Below are 19,527 nucleotides of genomic sequence, written 5' to 3'. Positions count from 1 at the left end.
TGGAACTCGCCTCACTTTCAGCATCAGCAGTAGACTCAGTATCTGAGTCTGAAGCAATGGGGTTGCCTTGGAAAACACACACATTTCCTCCCCATTTTTCACTGCACTCAACATCCCTAGTGAGTAAAATCATCTTGGCATGAGGTCTCAGTACTTTGTACAAGCCACCATACCCGAGGAAGAATCTATGCTTCCTGCCTTGTGACGTCTGCACCCACATGTCAGACCCATCTGTTGGTCCCTTTGCACATCTTGGGTTTACCTTGTCGCAGTCCCTAGCAGAACCTTTGTCTGAATCCAGGGAAAGGCCTTGCAAACTATGTTTGCTGAGCGTGTCAGTCTGTTACCTCTGAATCCATACATCAGAATCTCCATTACCAATAGGGTGCCTTTGTAAGATACCCATATCACCTCCTTCCTTGCTTTGTGCTGAGCACATTTGGTACACCTGACCATCTTCGTGTCAGACACCAGCAATCTGGAAGACCCAGGCACACATCCTGCATGAAAAAGATGGTTATCAGACATAGCATCACTTGTCTCTCCAACTTTCCCACCATCCCCCATGTTAACATCACAACATAGTAAGAACAAGCCATTTATAATGTCGCTTTCGTTCTTCTGGATGGTTGCACGCTGTTTGTTGACATAAACAGAACATCCAGGCTGCATCAGCTGGGCTTCTCAACCTGGAATGAAAAACACATTAGACCAGTGTTTCCCAACCTTTTTTGGGCAAAGGCACACTTGTTTGAAGAAAAAAATCTCGCGGCACACCACCATTACAGCCCCGTGACGTCAGCGCGCAGCGTCACGCCGGGAGGGACGCACGAAAGTGAAAGTTTTCAATTTTTTCCCCTCCCCCTTGCCGGGGAACCTCCAAGCTTTGAGGGTGGGGGGGGAGGAGGCAGCGCAGCAAAGCGAGGGACTGAGGGACGGCGGCAGCTGAGGCGGCGGTGGCTGTTGTGGTGGTGGCGGCGATAGCGGGCGGAGGAGGGGGCGGCGGCGGGGCCGAGGTGGCCGGCGGCGGCGGGGGAGGCGGCGGCGGGTGGAGCAGGAGGGCGGCCGAGGCCGGTGAGGGAGTAGGGTTGCCCGGGGCTTGAGGAGCCGTCGCCGGGAGTTGCTGCTGCTGTTGTTGCTGCTGCTGCCCGGACATGCCGGCCTCCTCCTCGTCCGCTGTCTCGCGCTCCTCCCTTTTGCACGCGCTGCCCCGCCGCCGCCCCATTGGCTGGGTCCTGTCAGCTGATCTTCCTGTGTGTATGTGTGAGGGGAGAATGGAGAGAGAAACCTCGGCACCACCACCGCGGAGCCGTCCCCGGCTCGACGCGGATCCTCACCGCCGCCGCCTCTCACCGCCCGACTCGCCCGCCTCCCTCCCACGGCACACCAGCCAACCTCTCACGGCACACTAGTGTGCCGCGGAACACCGGTTGGGAAACACTGCATTAGACATCACAACTTTACAGCTTTTCGGTTCCACGATCCCGGTGCTATGTACCTCCAAGAAGTCTCCACCCGACTGGTGGATCAGACCCTTCTGTGGTGTACACGCGGTGAACCAGTTCCATCTTCCACAAAGGTGTTTCTTCGCCTCAGAATCTAGCACAAAAGATTCTTGCATCTCTGTACTGGAACAGCTAGTCACCATATCTGCGCTGCATCTTTGCATCTCTGGCCTTGCTTCATGTCACCTGTCGGAAACGCTGCAAATGTTCCTGACTTTTGAACTCTGTCCAAACTTCTCACAGGAAAAACTTTCCACTGCTTCAAACACAGCAGTGCCACCTGCTGGTTGCAGTGAAGATTGGGATGACATGGCAGTCAACTCCCCTTGCTACTCCTGCTTTGGAGATTTCTCGCCCTTAACAGGAACAGGAAACACCCCCCCCCTTGTGCATTCTTCCTTCAAAAGCCTCTCTTCTGTGAAGCTTTCAGTGTCAGGAACACAACCCTCTCTGGGATACTGTATCAGCTTTCCCTGGGGTATTACTTCTGGCAGTCCGCTCAGCAATTGCCTCCCACTGCGTGTGGGCATCGGAGACAGCAAATCTAGCCCTCCGAACCTCTCTGGCATCCCGTTTAGCAGCCCCCGCCATCTTGAAGTGTCCATCGTGTGACGCAGCTTCAATTCCTGCTGAACATACACACTGTCTGGCATAAGACACAGCCTTTGTCTCAAACTGCCTTTTCAGTTCCGGGAACAAAACACCCCCCCCCCCAATTATTCCCAGGCTTTTTGCCTTGTCTGCTATTATGCAGCTTCATCGGGGGACTTACTCCCCCATAGCTTCACAAGTCTTGCCGCAGCACTCCTCCAGCTTTCACTTTTTGCCGCTACCCATTCTCTGCTCAGGGAATGATTCAGAAGCATCGGGAAATGTCCTCCCTTTGTAGCACATAAATCAGGGCTACATTCTTGGCAAAGGCTTGCAGCACCAAGCAGCTTTTCTCTCTCTGTCGAAAAGCAGCTTTTCCCATTTCCTCTACGTAACTTAGGGAGTGGGATTTTTGCCCCTTCTAGAAAGGTCTATTCCACAGCTTAGTTCAAGCTGAAACTACCTTTTTACAGTCCTTATCAGACGGCCACTATAAATCAAGCCTACTTCTGCTTCTGCCAGCTGTAATTAGTGCCTGGCAAGAACTTCAAAGGGCTCTCGCCTTCTTCTGTGCACGGGCACAAAAAACAGTCCAGCCTGTCTTTACTTTCACTTTTAGGCATTTGCTATACTCACAGACTGTCTCCTTCTGCCTTCACTCTGCCAGTTCCAGGAGACTCCAACTGGGACAAAAACAGCCCACGGTCCTTCTTCTGCTGGCACTGGGTCTGTGGCCCCGATCCCTGGGCCCATGACCATGTTAGGATCATCCTACTCGCGTGTAGGACCCTGGCAGAGACACATGCCCAACTGGCATTTTCTCTCCCTCCTCGTCGGTCGGCCGGGAGCTTCAAAAGCTTTCATCAGACGGAACATCACAGCGACTGATACCAAGAAGCATCAGCACACTTAGGGATCCTGCAGAGTATTTGCAGTTTGCGTAACAGAACTCAGCAGCACAGCATTTTGGCTAATCTACTTTTATTTACATATAATACACTTGGAGCATTCAGACTTAGCTGCTTCCTCTTTCTTATCAGACGGCAAAGAGAAAAAGAACAAAAGACAATAGTCCCACTTCACGGAACACAGTAACATAAACATCCTGTCTTCGTCACTTCCGACACTGTGGGATGAAAACACACCATCATGTGATAGACAACAATCCCAAGACTTCAAACATGGAGTAAGAATCCTAACACAGACTACAGCATAATGGCGTCCGTTCTCTCCAGCGGCGAGAGAACAGAAGAAGTGAAAGTACAGTCCAAAGTACATACAATGAAAGAGAGATAAGGCTGTCTTCCGTTCCCACAGTCTTCTCAGACAGGCATGTGATTTACAACAAACTCAAATGCAGCGTCGGTGGAGTGAAATGTTAACACTCTCCCCCATTTCAGGTAACCAATGCTGCATAGGCTAACACAGCAGTAAGTGAAGTGAACATACTGTTGTCATACACATAATATACCCCTGTAGTACCCGTTCCACGTTTGGAACTCCCTGCAGCTGGACTGGCCTCGTGCCTGACCATTTTGCACTTCTGGTTACCTTCCTTCCATGGGACTAGAGCCTTAGCTCTGTTCCTGTCTGAAGAAACAGTGTTGACCCTTGCAGCCTTTGAGTGTGGTTTCGCATCCTTTGAGGACAAACCCTGTACCCCTTGCAAGACCTCAGGCTCTGAAACCTGTCCTGAGCTGCTAGCCACAGTTATATTTGCAACAGCAGTGTTAGCAAACTCACGAGCATACCTAGTGGGCTTTCCCCCCATAGCTCTTTCAGATCTGCGCATCAGGCACAGGTCTTCTTTATAGGGCTTCTCTTCTTTGAGAGAATAGTGACTCATAGTGAACAGTGGTTCCTCCAATTCTCGATCAGACTGTTCTGATGGTCTGAGCGATGTAATTGCACTCTGGTAATCTGCTGCATCAGTGGAACTTCTACCTGTGCTCCCACTGTCACTGTCATTATCAGATTCCCCATCTGAGCCATCATCAATGGGATAAGTTTGGAAAATAGTTACATTTGTTGGGAGATAACGCCGAGGCCTTGTGCCTTCCCCCAATGCAGCGTCGCCCAGGATTTATCACTCCAGTCTCCCGTCATGCTGATGCGACCCATACCCTCCTGGGACATGAGCACACGACCAGCAGAGTCCAAAATAGACACGTTAGCCTTGAGGTGTAACATCTAATCCTTATTTATTGTAACGAAATCAAACATAACAGTACAAACAATACAAAATAAACATGGTTCCTCTTTCTCTTCCTCGGAGAGAATGCTGAAACAAAACATCACTGTGAGAGAACAGTGGGAGGAAGGGAGCAAACAGTGTATCTCCCTTTCTGCTTATATAGCTGTAGCAATCAGCAGCTGAAATGCATTACATACAGACACGTGATCCAACAATCCTATAACTGCAGCATAGGGAGGGGTGAAATCCTAACATCCTCCCCCATTTCAAGTAACCCGTAGCTGCAGTGTTTCAGCCTAACTGCAACCGCTGTATATAAATCTGAAGTTGTTCCCTGTTAACAACTTTTGATAACAGATCGGCTGGAATTTCATTTCCCAGCATGTAGGACACTTGAATAAGTCCTTTCTGAATACACTCCCTTGCACGTTGTAATCTTAATTGTAAGTGTTCTTTGCTTACATCCCTCTGTAGTGAGTAAAGACAAACATGCTGTATTGTCCTGATACATTTAAATAGGACATTTCACATTCACTCTTAGGTCTTTAAACAGCTGTAATAACCATTCACAATCTAGAAGTGCATATGACAGTGCATTCAATTCAACCTTGTAAGAATTTAGGCTTACTGTTGTCTGCTTTTTACATGACCATTCGAAAATACATTGGTTATACATGTAGCACACTCCAGAAGTGCTCTTGCTGTCTGTGATGTCACCTCTGAAACTTGCATCTGCAAAAATCTCAAGACCTCCAGATTTTTGGTTGGTAAATTTTAGTCTGTAGTGCATAGACCTCTTTAGATAGCGTGCTATGCGTTTCAGTGCCTTCCAGTCTTTAATCGTAGGATTGTTAGTGTGTCTGCTCAGCAAATTAGTGCTGACAGCTATATCAGGCCTCGAACACCGGGCAATAAAATTTAGCTTGCCTAGAATACATCTGTACAGAGCAACATCAGAAAATGCTTTGTCAGTGTCATCTAACAGCCTGTCACCATTGGTGTATCTACAGGGTTTGCGTCAACCAAATTCAGTTTGGTCAATACATTAGCAATTTTCTGTGATTGGTGTACCAAGATATCACCTCCCTGGTTTCTTTCTACCTCCAGAGAAAGATAGTTTGTTACATTGCCAAGATCTTTCATATCAAAATGCTCCTTCAGTTGAGCTAGGGTTATTTTGTACAAAGCCTGATCTTTCCAAAAGCAAAGATCATCAACAAAGCATACACAATACAGTTTGTTTTGATAAACAAACATGGATCTGCTTTGCCTTGATGAAAGTCTAGAGAAAACAATGTCTCTGTTAATTAAGTATTCCAACACCGGGCACTTTGTTTGAGACCATACAAGGATTTTTTTAGAACACAAATCAATCATTTCTTTACCTATATTCCGTCAGGTGAATGCATATAAATCTGTTCACCCAGGTCCCCGTACAGAAATGCAGTGTTGACATCATGATGAGAAACATTTAGTTTCTCCTTTGCAGCAATTTTGAGCATAAGCCTAATGCTCTCATACTTCATGGTGGGAGAGTAGGTCTCGTGATAATCTTGACCTAGTACCTGTGAAAATCCTCTTGCGACCAACCTGGCCTTATGTCTCACTACCTTGCCATTCTGGTCTGTCTTGGCCTTAAAGACCCATTTGCTATCAATTAGCTTCATTCCTGGTACCATTGGAACTAGTTCCCATGTTTCGTTTCTCTCTAAGGAATTTAGCTCAGCCTGCATGGCATTTAACCATGGTTCAGCATCCTTCGAGGTTAACTCTTTGACCTCTTGGAAGCTTGAAGGCTCTTGAATCTTCCCTGAGTTATTTATAACAGTTGTAGCTGTCTTTTCAAACTCATCAACAAATCTTTTAGGTGGTCTGCCCTTTGTGGCTCTTTCAGATCTGCGAATTATGCACAAGTCTTCAGGATTAATCTCCTCTTTCTTAGGAGAATCACGGCCAATAGTAAACTGTGGCTCCAGACCCCAATCAGTGTCAGACTCTTCGGATGGTCTGAGTGAGGCCTTTGCACTCTTGTAGTTTGCCGTGTCATCGCTGTCATCAGCAGCACTACCACCTCTCACCGAACTGGTGTCTGAACCTGTGTCATCATCAGATTTCTCATCATTATTAGTATCAGGATAACATTGGAAAATTCCTACATTTTCTCCCCACTTTGCATTATATTCAACACTCCTAGTGAATCTCACTGTCTTCGTGTCAGACATTAATACTCTGTAAGCACCTTTTTCGTATCCCACGAATATTCCATGCATACCACGTTTGCTCAGCTTGGTGCTCTGAGGTGTGTGAACCCACATGTCAGAACCAAAAATTCTCAACTGTTTAACAAATGGTTTCCTGCCAAACAACTTTTCATAAGGTATGCAACCTATTGGTGAAGAAATTTTTCTGTTATGCACATAAGTAAAACAATTGAAAACTTCAGCCCAATATGAATCAGGCAAATTAGCATCACTCAAGAGATTTCATGCCCTGCTGGAGCGTTTGATTTGCCCTTTCACAGAGACCATTTTACCATGGAGCTCTGTTGGATTCCTTTCTCAGCTAGAAAAGCTTCAAACTGCTGAGAAGAGAATTCTGCCGTCAGTGAAAAGACAACCCACTTGTCTCTTGTGGGCATTCTGCAGCCAAGCGCAGAATTCCTTGAACTTAGGAAACGCTTCTGACTTCTACTTGAGCAAGAAAACATAAATATATCTTGAAAACTGATCTATCCATACCATGAAATATTGTGCTTTACCTAAAGATGGCTTTAATGGACCAACAAGGTCTGCGTGCACAATTTGGTAGGGCTCTTTGGCTTCCCTGCCAGTTATTTCACCCTTTGGAGCAACCTAGACCTTGTGTTCTGCACATGATTTACCGTATTTTTCGCACCATAGGACGCACCGGACAATAGGATGCACCTTGTTTTAGAGGGGGGAGAACAAGAAAAAAAATTCTCCCTCTGCCCAGCGCCCCTTCAGTGAAGCGGCAGGAGGCGCTGCGCAGAGAGGGAGAGAATTTCCCCCCTCTTGTCTTCCCGCTCTAAAACAAGGTGCCGTTTAAGGTGCGTTCAGGCGGCTACCTTGGAAGCCTGGAGAGCGAGAGGGGTTGGTGTGCACCGGCCCCTCTCGCTCTCCAGGCTTCAGGTTCCTTTCGACCTGCTCTTTGGGGCTGGCAGGGGGAAGCCCACCACCAGCCCCAAAGAGCAGGTCAGGGAGCAGCGGAAAGGCGCAGCGGAGAGGCTGCTGCCATAGTCGCGCGTCACCTCTCCAGCTGGGAGAGGGTTGCGGGGCTATGGCTTCTTTAGCCCCGCACGCGCTCTCCCAGCTGGAGAGGTGACGCGCGGCTATAGAGGCTCCTGCCATAGCCGTGCGTCACCTCTCCAGCCGGGAGAGGGTCGCGGGGCTATGGCGTCTTTGCTCCATAGGACGCACACACATTTCCCCTTCATTTTTGAAGGGGGAAAAGTGTGCCCTATAGAGCGAAAAATACGGTACATTTCATGTGAAATCTGCAGAGTTTAATGGTCATCCCCTTTACCAGATCAGGCATCTTGGCAATGGCCTGAAAATTTAGATGACCGAGCCTCCTGTGATGGTCATGGAAACAATTTGCATGCAAAAATTTGTTAGTAGACATTGCACAACACATCTCATTACTTTGCATATCAACATCAGTATCAACATCGTCATAGGATAATAATAAGCCATTCACACAGTCAGCATATAGAAGATCTCTTCTGTTCTTCCTGATGATACATTTCTTCCTGCTGAAGGAAATGTTCAACTCTTGCACTGTGAGCTGAGAAATGCTCAGCAAGTTGTCCACCAAACCTGGAACAAAAAGAACATTACAAATCGTGGTCTGCCGATTCCTTCCATTTTGCAGTGTACTCAACATCCCTAGTGAGAAGAACTATGTTGGTGTCAGTCATCAATACTCTGTACTGGCCTTTTTTGTAACCCAAAAATATACCGTGTGCACCACATTTGCCGAGCTTCTTGCTCTGTGGTGTCTCCACCCACACGTGAGACCCGAAAATCCAAAGGTGTTTGACATAAGGTACCTTCTGGAACAGTTTCTCATAGGGTGTGCATTTCATAACTTTGGAGTATCTCCTGTTATGAGTTTAAATATAACAATTCAGCAATTCAGTCCAAAACTCATTTGGCAAGCCTGCACTAAGCAGTAACGCTTTCATGTCCTGTTGCAACACCTGGTTTATCCTTACACACAAACCGTCGTTTCATGAAGACTTCTGGGTAGCAACTTTGTGCTTCACCCCTTGTTCAGCCAGGAAACTCCCAAATTCCTGTGAAACAAAATCCTGTCTCTGATCTGTGAAAAGACAATAAATTTTCACATCATGAACAGATTTTACCCATGCACAAAATTCTTTGAACTTTGTTAGAATCTGATTCTTCCTTTTTAACATATAAATCCATGCATATTCAGAATAGGAATCAACCACAATCAGGTAGTACTTGGCATTGCCTCTAGAGGGTGATAGAGGACCAATTACATCAGCATGCACCTGCTGAAAAGCTCTTTTGACTATTTTACTAGGCTTTCTGCCCTTTTGAGCCACAGTGACCTTTGTTTCTACACATCACACGTGTCACATTATTATCAACATCATCATTACATTCATTACTGTCAAATGAAAGTAAATACAGCCCATCCTCATTGTAGGCAAACAGAAGATCATCTCCATCCTTTGCGATGATGCACTTCTCCCTGTCAAAAGAAACACAGAAATCTTGTGCAGTTAGCTGAGAAACACTGAGCAAATTATAAGTCAGTCCCGGAACATATAGTACATTTTGTACTGAGGTCTGGATGCTTTCAAGGTATATTTTCCTAATACCTTCACTTCGCAGACAACGTCCATCTGCCTGTTTGATGGTGTCATTCTGCTCCTTAAAGGTAACAAACAAACCTTTCTGACTACAGAGATGAAATGTCGCCCCCGTATCTACCACAAAAGCATTATGAGTAGGTGAGGTGGTGCATTGCATGATCAAAGCAAGTGCCTGGGTAGAGCTGGGCTTGGCACAATTCTTGCCTCCGACCCCTCCGCTCCTTGTAGCTTCCTTGGACTTCTGGCGCTTCCTGCAGTCACGTTGCAGGTGGCCTTTCTCCCTACACTTGAAACACGACAGGGCTTTCAAAGCAACGGCCCCCTCTGCACCTTGCGCTGCCGACGGGTGCTTTTGAGGCTTCAGCCTCCCCCTCATCAGCTACAAGTGCCATTTGGCGGTCAGACTCATTCAGAAGCATTGAACAGAAGAAGAAGAAGAGTTTGGATTTGATATCCCGCCTTTCACTCCCCTTCAGGAGTCTCAAAGTGGCTAACATTCTCCTTTCCCTTCCTCCCCCACAACAAACACTCTGTGAGGTGAGTGGGGCTGAGAGACTTCAAAGAAGTGTGACTGGCCCAAGGTCACCCAGCAGCTGCATGTGAAGGAGCGGAGACGCGAACCCGGTTACCCAGATTACGTGACTACCGCTCTTAACCACTACACCACACTGGCTCCTCTCTCTGGACTCTCTGGACTGTTAAATCAGCAGCTGGCAGAGCTCCAAGCTGCGATGCAACAACCGCATATGACGTATCCATGCTGTTGATTATCATAAAACAGAAAAGGGACTCCGGAAGCAGGACCTCCCTCTGCTCCAACAGGTCACACCGAAACTTCATCTGTGTAAGATGTTTTTGCAAATCTCCCCCAGTTCTCAGCTTCATATTCCAAAGCTTCTGGAAATATAATAGGGCGGATCCTGCGGCGATGTGAAGATGTGCTTCTCTTAGAGCAAGCCAGACTGCTTGTGCTGTCACCAAACCCTGGATATGGATCAGTTGGTTATCTGATACATGCAACATGATCACAGCCCTCACCTGTTTATTGGCATCACAGCACCGTCTGGTTGGTACCTGTGGCATTGGGTCATCTATAACAAACCACAATCTTTGTCGAAGCAAAAGCGCTTCCATTTTTACACACCATCCTGAATAATTATTGCCCATCAGAAGCAGACAGGACATCGTTCCGATTCCGTGCTTGGAATCCATCTCGGCTTTTACTTTATAGCCAAAAGCCTCTGCAGCATCAAACAGCAGCTAGCAGTCAGCAGTCAGCAGTCATCAATTTCAACAAGCAGCTCGCTAATTCCAGTGGCAGTGCTCACTTTCCGAGGTTTTAATTGCCTCGTAAATCACAGTACTCGCAGCTCCCCACTCCTGGCTGGAATGCAGGTCTCTCTCTCTCTTTTTTTAATGATATTTATTAAGAATTTTAAAATTACAAGAAAAACAAAGAGAAAAACAAAAGAAAAACAAACCACAATCAAGCAATACCAATTAATAAAAATCAAAAAGTAACAACAAAGCACGTAACACAAGACAATCATAAAGGAAAAATAAACGACAAAAAAATAAAAACAAATCCAATATTCCAAAATCCTTAACTGTCATTGCCTTATTTCATCGACCTCCTCACTCCTCCCTTTTTTCATAGAATCATAGAATCATAGAATCGTAGAGTTGGAAGAGACCACAAGGGCCATCGAGTCCAACCCCCTGCCAAGCAGGAAACACCATCAGAGCACTCCTGACATATGGTTGTCAAGCCTCTGCTTAAAGACCTCCAAAGTAGGAGACTCCACCACACTCCTTGGCAGCAAATTCCACTGTCGAACAGCTCTTACTGTCAGGAAGTTCTCCCTAATGTTTAGGTGGAATCTTCTTTCTTGTAGTTTGGCTCCATTGCTCCGTGTCCGCTTCTCTGGAGCAGCAGAAAACAACCTTTCTCCCTCCTCTATGTGACATCCTTTTATATATTTGAACATGGCTATCATATCACCCCTTAACCTCCTCTTCTCCAGGATAAACATGCCCAGCTCCCTTAGCCGTTCCTCATAAGGCATCGTTTCCAGGCCTTTGACCATTTTGGTTGCCCTCCTCTGGACACGTTCCAGTTTGTCGGTGTCCTTCTTGAATTGTGGTGCCCAGAACTGGATACAGTACTCCAGGTGAGGTCTGACCAGAGCAGAATACAGTGGCACTATTACTTCCCTTGATCTAGATGCTATACTCCTATTGATGCAGCCCAGAATTGCATTGGCTTTTTTAGCTTTTTTAGCTGCCGCGTCACACTGTTGGCTCATGTGAAGTTTGTGGTCAACCAAGACTCCTAGATCCTTTTCACATGTACTGCTCTCAAGCCAGGTGTCACACATCCAATCAAATCAAATCACATCACATCACATAAATTCCGAATTACAAAGCCGAATTTTATTTTTGTTGTTGGGGGCACCCATATTTGCAGATGATTTGGTTTTGACATTACAGGAGCCAGAACCTAGTACAAAAAGAGCTTTAGAACTAATTTCTGAGTTTGGTCGGGTGGCGGGATTCAAGTTGAATAAACAAAAAACTAAGGTCTTGGCAAAAAACTTGACACCTTCAGAAATAGATGGGTTTCAGAAGGAAACAGAATTAAATGTGGTTACAAAAGTGAAATACCTGGGGGTTAATTTGACTGGGAAAAATTTGAATTTGTTCAAAGATAATTATGAAAAATGTTGGTCTGAAATTAAAAAGGACTTAGAAACTTGGTCAAGATTGAAACTTTCCTTGTTGGGAAGAATTGCAGCAGTTAAGATGAATGTATTGCCAAGAATGTTGTTTCTGTTCCAAACCCTTCAGATCGTGGACAGAGTGGAGTGTTTTGGAAAGTGGCAGAGGGATATTATGAAGTTTGTCTGGCAGGGCAAAAAGCCCCGAATAAAATTTAAAATACTAACAGACGCAAAGGAAAGAGGGGGATTTGCCCTGCCGGACTTAAGGTTGTATTATGAAGCTGCATCCTTCTGCTGGATGAAGGATTGGTTTTTGTTAGAAAACACTGATGTCCTAGATCTGGAAGGGTTTAACAATGCTTTTGGGTGGCATGCATATTTGTGGTACGACAAGGTAAAGTTTCACAAATTGTTCAAAAACCATATTGTCAGGAAAGCTTTATTCATTGTCTGGACTAAATATAAGGACTTACTTGAAAATAAGACCCCGAGGTGGTTATCACCGATGGAGGCTAAGACCAGAAAACTAATTAACATGGAGAGTGGCTGGGTAAAATACTGTGAGATAATAGAAAGAGTTGGTGATACTTGGAGGTTGCAGAGTTTTGAAAAATTGAAAGGAAAGGTGCGAGACTGGTTTCACTATGCCCAAATTTTAGAGATTTTTAAAAAGGATAAAAAAATTGGTTTCCAGGTGGAAAAATCAAAATTAGAGTCAGAACTACTTGAACCTAAGACGAAAGTGCTTTCAAGAATGTATAACTTGCTGCTTAAATGGAACACTCAAGATGAGACAGTTAAATCAGCCATGATAAAATGGGCACAAGACATTGGGTACAACATTATGTTTGAAGACTGGGAAAGGTTATGGACCACCGGTATGAAATTTACGGCATGTAGTGCCTTAAAAGAAAACATTATGAAAATGATGTACAGGTGGTACATGACCCCAGTCAAACTTGCAAAGATATACCATCTGTCAGATAATAAATGTTGGAAATGTAAGGAGGCTGAAGGAACATTCTTCCACCTCTGGTGGACATGCCCGAGGGTGAAGGCCTTTTGGGAAATGATTTATAACGAGTTGAAAAAGGTATTTAAGTATACCTTCCATAAGAAACCAGAGGCCTTCCTCCTGGGCATTGTAGGCCAGAGAGTGTCAAAGAAGGATAGAACTTTCTTTTTATATGCAACTACAGCAGTAAGAATCCTTATAGCCAAATATTGGAAGGCACAGGAGCTACCCACGCTGGAAGAGTGGCATACGCAACTGATGGACTACATGGAACTAGCCGAAATGACTGGCAGAATCCGAGACCTGGGAGAAGAAGCAGTGGAAGAGGATTGGAAAAAATTTAAGGACTATCTACAAAAACATTATAAGTTATATGAATGTTGAGAATTTGCTAAGTTTTGGGAAAAACATGCTTCAGTATTGAGATCTGAAAATGATGGAAATTAAGTTATGACTGTGAAAAGTTTAAATTTTAGAGTATATAATTAGATGAAAGTACAAAAACACATGAAACAAGGTATCAATTTGCTGTTTATTTTTTTTATTGTAAAGAAAACAGGGGATGGAAGATGTGGGGAAGTCCAGTTGACTATGAAAAAAGATTTGGAAAAGTGAATTTTCTTGTATTTAATTTTTTCTTTCTTTCTGTAAAATCGCTTCTGTTGTGTTATTGACGATGTATTCTGACCTTGGGAAAAAAGCAAATAAAATATTATTTAAAAAAAAAAAACATATTTCAAGTTCCGAAGGGGATTCCAATCATCTTCTTGCTGCTGCGTTAATATCCACAAATCTGTCCAAATAATGTTCATAATTCTATCCAGTCCTATCTTGCTGTTCTCACATCTCATCTTGTTTGTATATTTTTCTTTTTTTTCTTTATGATCTCTTCTGATAATCTCCTTAAGCAGGTAAACACCAGTTACCTGCCAACAAATGGCTGGGACCCCGAGACCAAGGGAAAGAGACAGCGGAAGAAGATTGGAAGAAATTTAAAACTTATCTTGAGAAATACTGTAAAATTAATGAGTGCTAAAATGTTGAGGTTATAGAAAAAAGGGGATTACAGCTGCAAAAGATTAAGTAAAAGAAAAGAACAAGGGAAAATTAGATAAACTCAAGGGGGAGGATTTGCTGAAACAAATTTGGAAATTGGGATGCAGAAAGGGGAGGTATGGGGAAGTCAGTGAAGTAAGGTTTAAGAAAAAAAGGATTTGAAATTATACATGTTTGTTTATGTGTTTGTTTGTTTCGTGTATTGTTTGTGTTTATATAAATTGTGAAAAACCAATAAAAATTTTATTTAAAAAAAACAAAACAAAATGGCTGGGATCAGGGTCCCAGCCAACAAAATGGCTGGGGCATGTTCCACAGAGGGGGATGCGCTGGGACAACCAATCTCAGTGATCACGGGTAGGAGGAGGAGTTATGCTAAGACCAGACCATGTCATTACAGAGGAGGCAGGCTTAGTCGTCTGAGGACTACCCCTGCCTCCGGGTCTGGTCCTGACCGGATGGATACTAGAATCAGCAAGGGATACCCACATGACCTGAAGGTGCTGCTGTGCAATGCCAGGTCAATGATTCATAAGACCACTGCCATCCATGACTTGATCATGGATGGAGGATTTGACCTGGCATGTGTAACAGAGACTTGGTTGGATGAAGCAGATGGGCCTGTTCTTGCCGCTGCTTGTCCACCAGGTTTCTCTTACGCACAGCAACCCAGGCCTTGTGGGCGGGGAGGGGGGGTTGCAGGGATTTTTAGGAAGTCATTAGTTTGCTCCAGGCGTCCTATTGGGAAGACCCAGTTCTCTGAGTGCATGTTCTGGAAGTTGGGCAATAGGGGCAGTACAGGATTCCTTTTGGTGTACCGACCTCCCCGCTGCGCCAAGGATTCCCTGCCCGAGCTGCTTCAGGTCGTGGCGGATGTTCTCCTGGAGACACCTAGCTTGGTCGTCCTAGGGGATTTTAACATCCATGCCGACACGACCTTACAAGGGGTCGCTCGGGACTTTGTGGAAAGCATGGCCTCCATGGGGCTGTCCCTGAATAAGTCTGGCCCAACCCATAGCCGTGGACATGCCTTGGACCTGGTGTTTACCTCTATGGATGTTGGTGATCTGACACTAAGTAAAAGTGAAACGAAAGAAGTGCCATGGTCAGACCACTTCCTGGTGCAACTTGACTTCTCCGTGACCCTTCCCCTCTGCAGGGAGGTGGGACCGATTCGGATGGTCCGCCCCCGCCACTTAATGGATCCAAATGGTTTCCAGAGAGTGGTAGGGGATGCTTTATCCCATGTTGATGGCCTTTCAGCTGATTCCCTGGTGGCCCGCTGGAATGTGGAGTTAACCAGGGCTATTGACTGTTTGGCTCTGAAGCATGGAGCTCTCTGATTGCATGGAGCCCGGACAGCCCCATGGTTTTCCACGGATCTGAGGGCAATGAAACTATCGCTGAGACGGCTAGAGCGCCGGTGGCGGATGACCCATTCTGAAGCTGACCGGACACAGGTTAGAGCTCAGTGTCGAGCCTAGCAAGTGGCGGTAACGACGGCGAAGAAGACTTTCTTCACCGCCTCTATTGCATCTGCAGAAAACAGCAGCAGGAGACTCTTTCAGGTGGTTCACAATTTAGCGGAACCACCTGCTACATCGGGGCCCAGTACATGATCTTCTGCAATGATTTTGCAAAGTTTTTTACAGATAAAGTCGCTCAGATTCGGGAAGAGGTAGACGCCACCGTGGGAGCAGGGCCGGGGCGGGAGAGTGCTAGAGTCCTGTCTAGTCAAATTGCGTGGGATCAATTCTGATCTGTTACCTCCGAGGATGTGGACAGGCTGCTTGAACGAGTGAAACCCACCACCTGTCTCCTTGATCCTTGCCCATCCTGACTTATAAAAGCTAGCCGGGAAGGGCTGGGCGGTGGGCTTCGTGGGGTGGTGAATGCTTCCCTCCGTGAGGGAGCCTTCCCAGACCCGCTGAAAGAGGTGGTTATTAAACCGCTTCTTAATAAACCATCTTTAGATGCGGCCACGATGGCCAACTATCGTCCAGTCTCAAATCTTCCATTCTTGGGCAAGATGATTGAGCGAGTGGTTGCTGAACAGCTCCAGGCACGCCTGGAAGAAGCGGACCATTTGGATCCCTTCCAGTCGGGATTCAGGCCTCATCACGGGATTGAAACTGCCTTGGTCGCACTGGTTTATGATCTCCAGTGGGCTAGGGACAAAGGTGAGAGCTGTTTCCTAGTTCTGCTGGATCTCTCAGCGGCGTTTGATACCATCGACCATAACATCCTTCTGGACCGTCTTGAGGGGCTGGGAGCTGGGGGCACTGTCATACAGTGGTTCCGCTCCTTCCTCCTGGGCCGTGTTCAGAAAGTGGTGGTGGGGGATGAGTGTTCAGACCCCTGGGCTCTCACTTGTGGGGTGCCTCAGGGTTCTGTCCTCTCCCCCATGCTTTTTACCATCTACATGCAGCCGCTGGGAGAGATCATCAGGGGGTTTGGGCTGGGTGTTCATCAGTATGCGGATGATACCCATCTCTACCTCTCTTTCAAATCGGAACCAGTGAAGGCGGTGACGGTCCTGTGTGCGTGTCTGGAAGCAGTTGGAGGATGGATGGCGGCTAACAGATTGAGATTGAATCCTGACAAGACAGAAGTACTGTTTCTGGGGGACAGGAGGCGGGCAGGTGTTGAGGATTCCCTGGTCCTGAATGGGGTAACTGTGCCCCTGAAGGACCAGGTGCGCAGCCTGGGAGTCATTTTGGACTCACAGCTGTCCATGGAGGCACAGGTTAAATCCGTGTCCAGGGCAGCTGTGTACCAGCTCCATCTGGTACGCAGGCTGAGACCCTATCTGCCTGCGGACTGCCTCACCAGAGTGGTGCATGCTCTGGTTATCTCCCGCTTGGACTACTGCAATGCACTCTACGTGGGGCTACCTTTGAAGGTGACCCGGAAACTACAACTAATCCAGAACGCAGCAGCCAGACTGGTGACTGGGAGCGGCCGCCGAGACCATATAACACCGGTCTTGAAAGACCTACATTGGCTCCCAGTACGTTTCCGAGCACAATTCAAAGTGTTGGTGTTGACCTTTAAAGCCTTAAACGGCCTCGGTCCAGTATACCTGAAGGAGCGTCTCCACCCCCATCGTTCTACCTGGACACTGAGGTCCAGCACCGAGGGCCTTCTGGCGGTTCCCTCACTGCGAGAAGCCAAGTTACAGGGAACCAGGCAGAGGGCCTTCTCGGTAGTGGCGCCCTCCCTGTGGAACGCCCTCCCACCAGATGTCAAAGAGAACAACAACTACCAGACTTTTAGAAGACATCTGCAGGCAGCCCTTTTTAGGGAAGCTTTTAATGTTTGATGTAGCACAGTATTTTAATATTCTTTTCGAAGCCGCCCAGAGTGGCTGGGGAAACCCAGCCAGATGGGCAGGGTATAAATAATAAATTATTATATTATTATTATTATAATCCTGTGTGAATTTTCCGTTCGTCCAATCATCATGTCGAGATGGTTTCCATATATCAGCACTTTCATAAATAAAAGCACTCTTTCCATCATCAGTCTTGCAGATCTGTCGCCCTTCCTTGTACCATTTTAGACGTACTCAAAACATTTCCATTTAGGCAAGCCTACCCAGCTGTACAATTTTATTATGTACATTTGTTCTTTTAAAAAAAATGTTGATTTTTATCTCTTTCTTTTATTGCTTTATTATTTTACTATTTTTAAAGTCTGATTTTTTTGCTATTTTGTATGAATGTTTTATTTCACTCTATGTATATATTTTTAATTAAGCAGTATATAAAACATGTTAAATAAAAAAGCCACAAAATATGCAGGCACTGTTTTTCTTTGGACAGAAATGCAGTGGTAGCTCGGGTTACATACGCTTCAGCTTACATACGCTTCAGGTTACAGACTCCGCTAACCCAGAAATAGTTCTTCAGGTTAAGAACTTTGCTTCAGGATAAGAACAGAAATTGTGCTCCGGCAGCGCAACGGCAGCAGGAGGCCCCATTAGCTAAAGTGGTGCTTCAGGTTAAGAACAGTTTCAGGTTAAGAAAGGACCTCCGGAACAAATTAAGTACGTAACCAGAGGTAGCACTGTAAAATGCTGGAGAATACTAAGCCTTCTAAATTGCTATGTATTGGGTCACACAAGGACACAAAAGATGCAAGAGGAGGGGGGAAAGTGACGACTCTAAATGGTTAAGGACTCCTTTTTTGTGTCATTTTCCTTTAAAAATAAATTTCAGAGTGCACATCTGGGGTGTATCTATAGGAGGCAGTGATGTTAAAAGAGGATTGGGTAAATTCATGGAAGGGCAATCAATGGCTTCTTGCCATGATGGCTAGGCTATGCTCTGTTTCCATTGTCAGAGGCAGTAATCCTTCTGAATACTAGTTTCTTGAAACCACAGGAGGAGAAGGTGCTCGTATGCTCATGTTTTGCTCTCTGGTTTCCCACAGGCATCTGGGTGGCCCCCATGGGAACAGGATGCTGGACTAGATGGGTCATTGGAGTAGTCCAGCAGGCTCTTTTTAGTCCTACTTGGAATAGACCCTTTGAAATTACTGTGCATGAGTAACATAGGCCCCATAATTTTAATGTGTGCACTTTGAATAAAACTTAGTTGGTGTTATGTACTGAGTTGAATAGGATCCAAAATGCAGCAGTCTGATTGGTCCGCAGGAGCCACCCAATCCAGCTCCAGGTGGAAGTGAATCCGCAACTTGATTGGCCTACAGGAGAATCCCGGAATTAGCCAATCACGTGTGACCCATTGTTTAAATAATGTATATAAAGCAGACAGTTTGGGGGAACTTCCATTCCTCCTCACCACTATGAGCTGAATAAAGAGCATGAAATCCACACTCGACTCCGAGTATATTTCAGTTGGATATGACCCTTGGGCTTTAAAAAGGGACTTTGATCTGAAAAGGTGGAAGACGACTGCCCTGCATTATTGCACTTAACTTTTTCTCAGTCTTCTTTATGCCCAGAGTGCAGAACTAGAACTAATGGCTAAATATTAGAGGGTACTTCACAGGGGCAGGAGCTTTTCAAAAGTGCACAGGACTGCCTCTGGAGGTGGGCAGGCTTTCCATTACAGTGGGTCTTTTACCCAGCTATTTTTTCAGGGATGTTGTGGTTGCATCCTGCATTTTAGACCCTTTGTCCAGCAGGGGATTGGACTAGATGACCTCTGAAAGACCCAACTTCAATTACCGTATGCACTCCTAGTCTGGGCATGACTATATGGTTGATTTGTTTCAATGGGTATATTCTAGGTATATTTTACAACCCTATGACTTTTTTTTTTCTTTAAATCTCCAGAGATCTGGGAAAGAGAATCCTGTAGAAAGCAAGATCAAGAGGAACCGTGTGCTGGTCTGTGCTCCGTCCAATGCTGCTCTAGATCACCTCATGAAAATAATGATTGTTGAGTTCAAGGAAAAATGTCAGGACAAGGAAAAGCCTTTGGGTATGATGAGTTCTTGGCCAGTTCTCATCTGTGGAATTCATAGCTGGAGGGAGCAATTGGCTTGGTCATAACTGAAGAATAAGACATTATTCCGTGTTTAAGTCACTTAGACCCTCCCCCACCTGCCAGTAT

At 45.8% G+C, this 19,527-nt stretch overlaps 1 protein-coding gene across 1 annotated transcript in view; it reads left to right on the top strand.

Annotated features, from left to right (window-relative positions):
* Nucleotides 1-19,527, top strand: part of LOC308578007 (putative helicase senataxin) — a 138,843-nt gene that overhangs the window by 46,615 nt on the left and 72,701 nt on the right. The window contains exon 4 of the mRNA XM_081178312.1: nucleotides 19,248-19,395. Coding sequence (XP_081034438.1) covers nucleotides 19,248-19,395 — 148 coding nt within the window. The remainder of the gene's footprint in view (nucleotides 1-19,247; nucleotides 19,396-19,527) is intronic.

This window comes from Podarcis bocagei, assembly GCF_964188305.1.
Source record: "Podarcis bocagei genome assembly, chromosome: W".
In the NCBI taxonomy this organism is placed as follows: Eukaryota; Metazoa; Chordata; class Lepidosauria; order Squamata; family Lacertidae; genus Podarcis; species Podarcis bocagei.
Note: the sequence above shows the minus strand (reverse complement) of the source record. Positions and strands in the feature narration are given on the sequence as shown.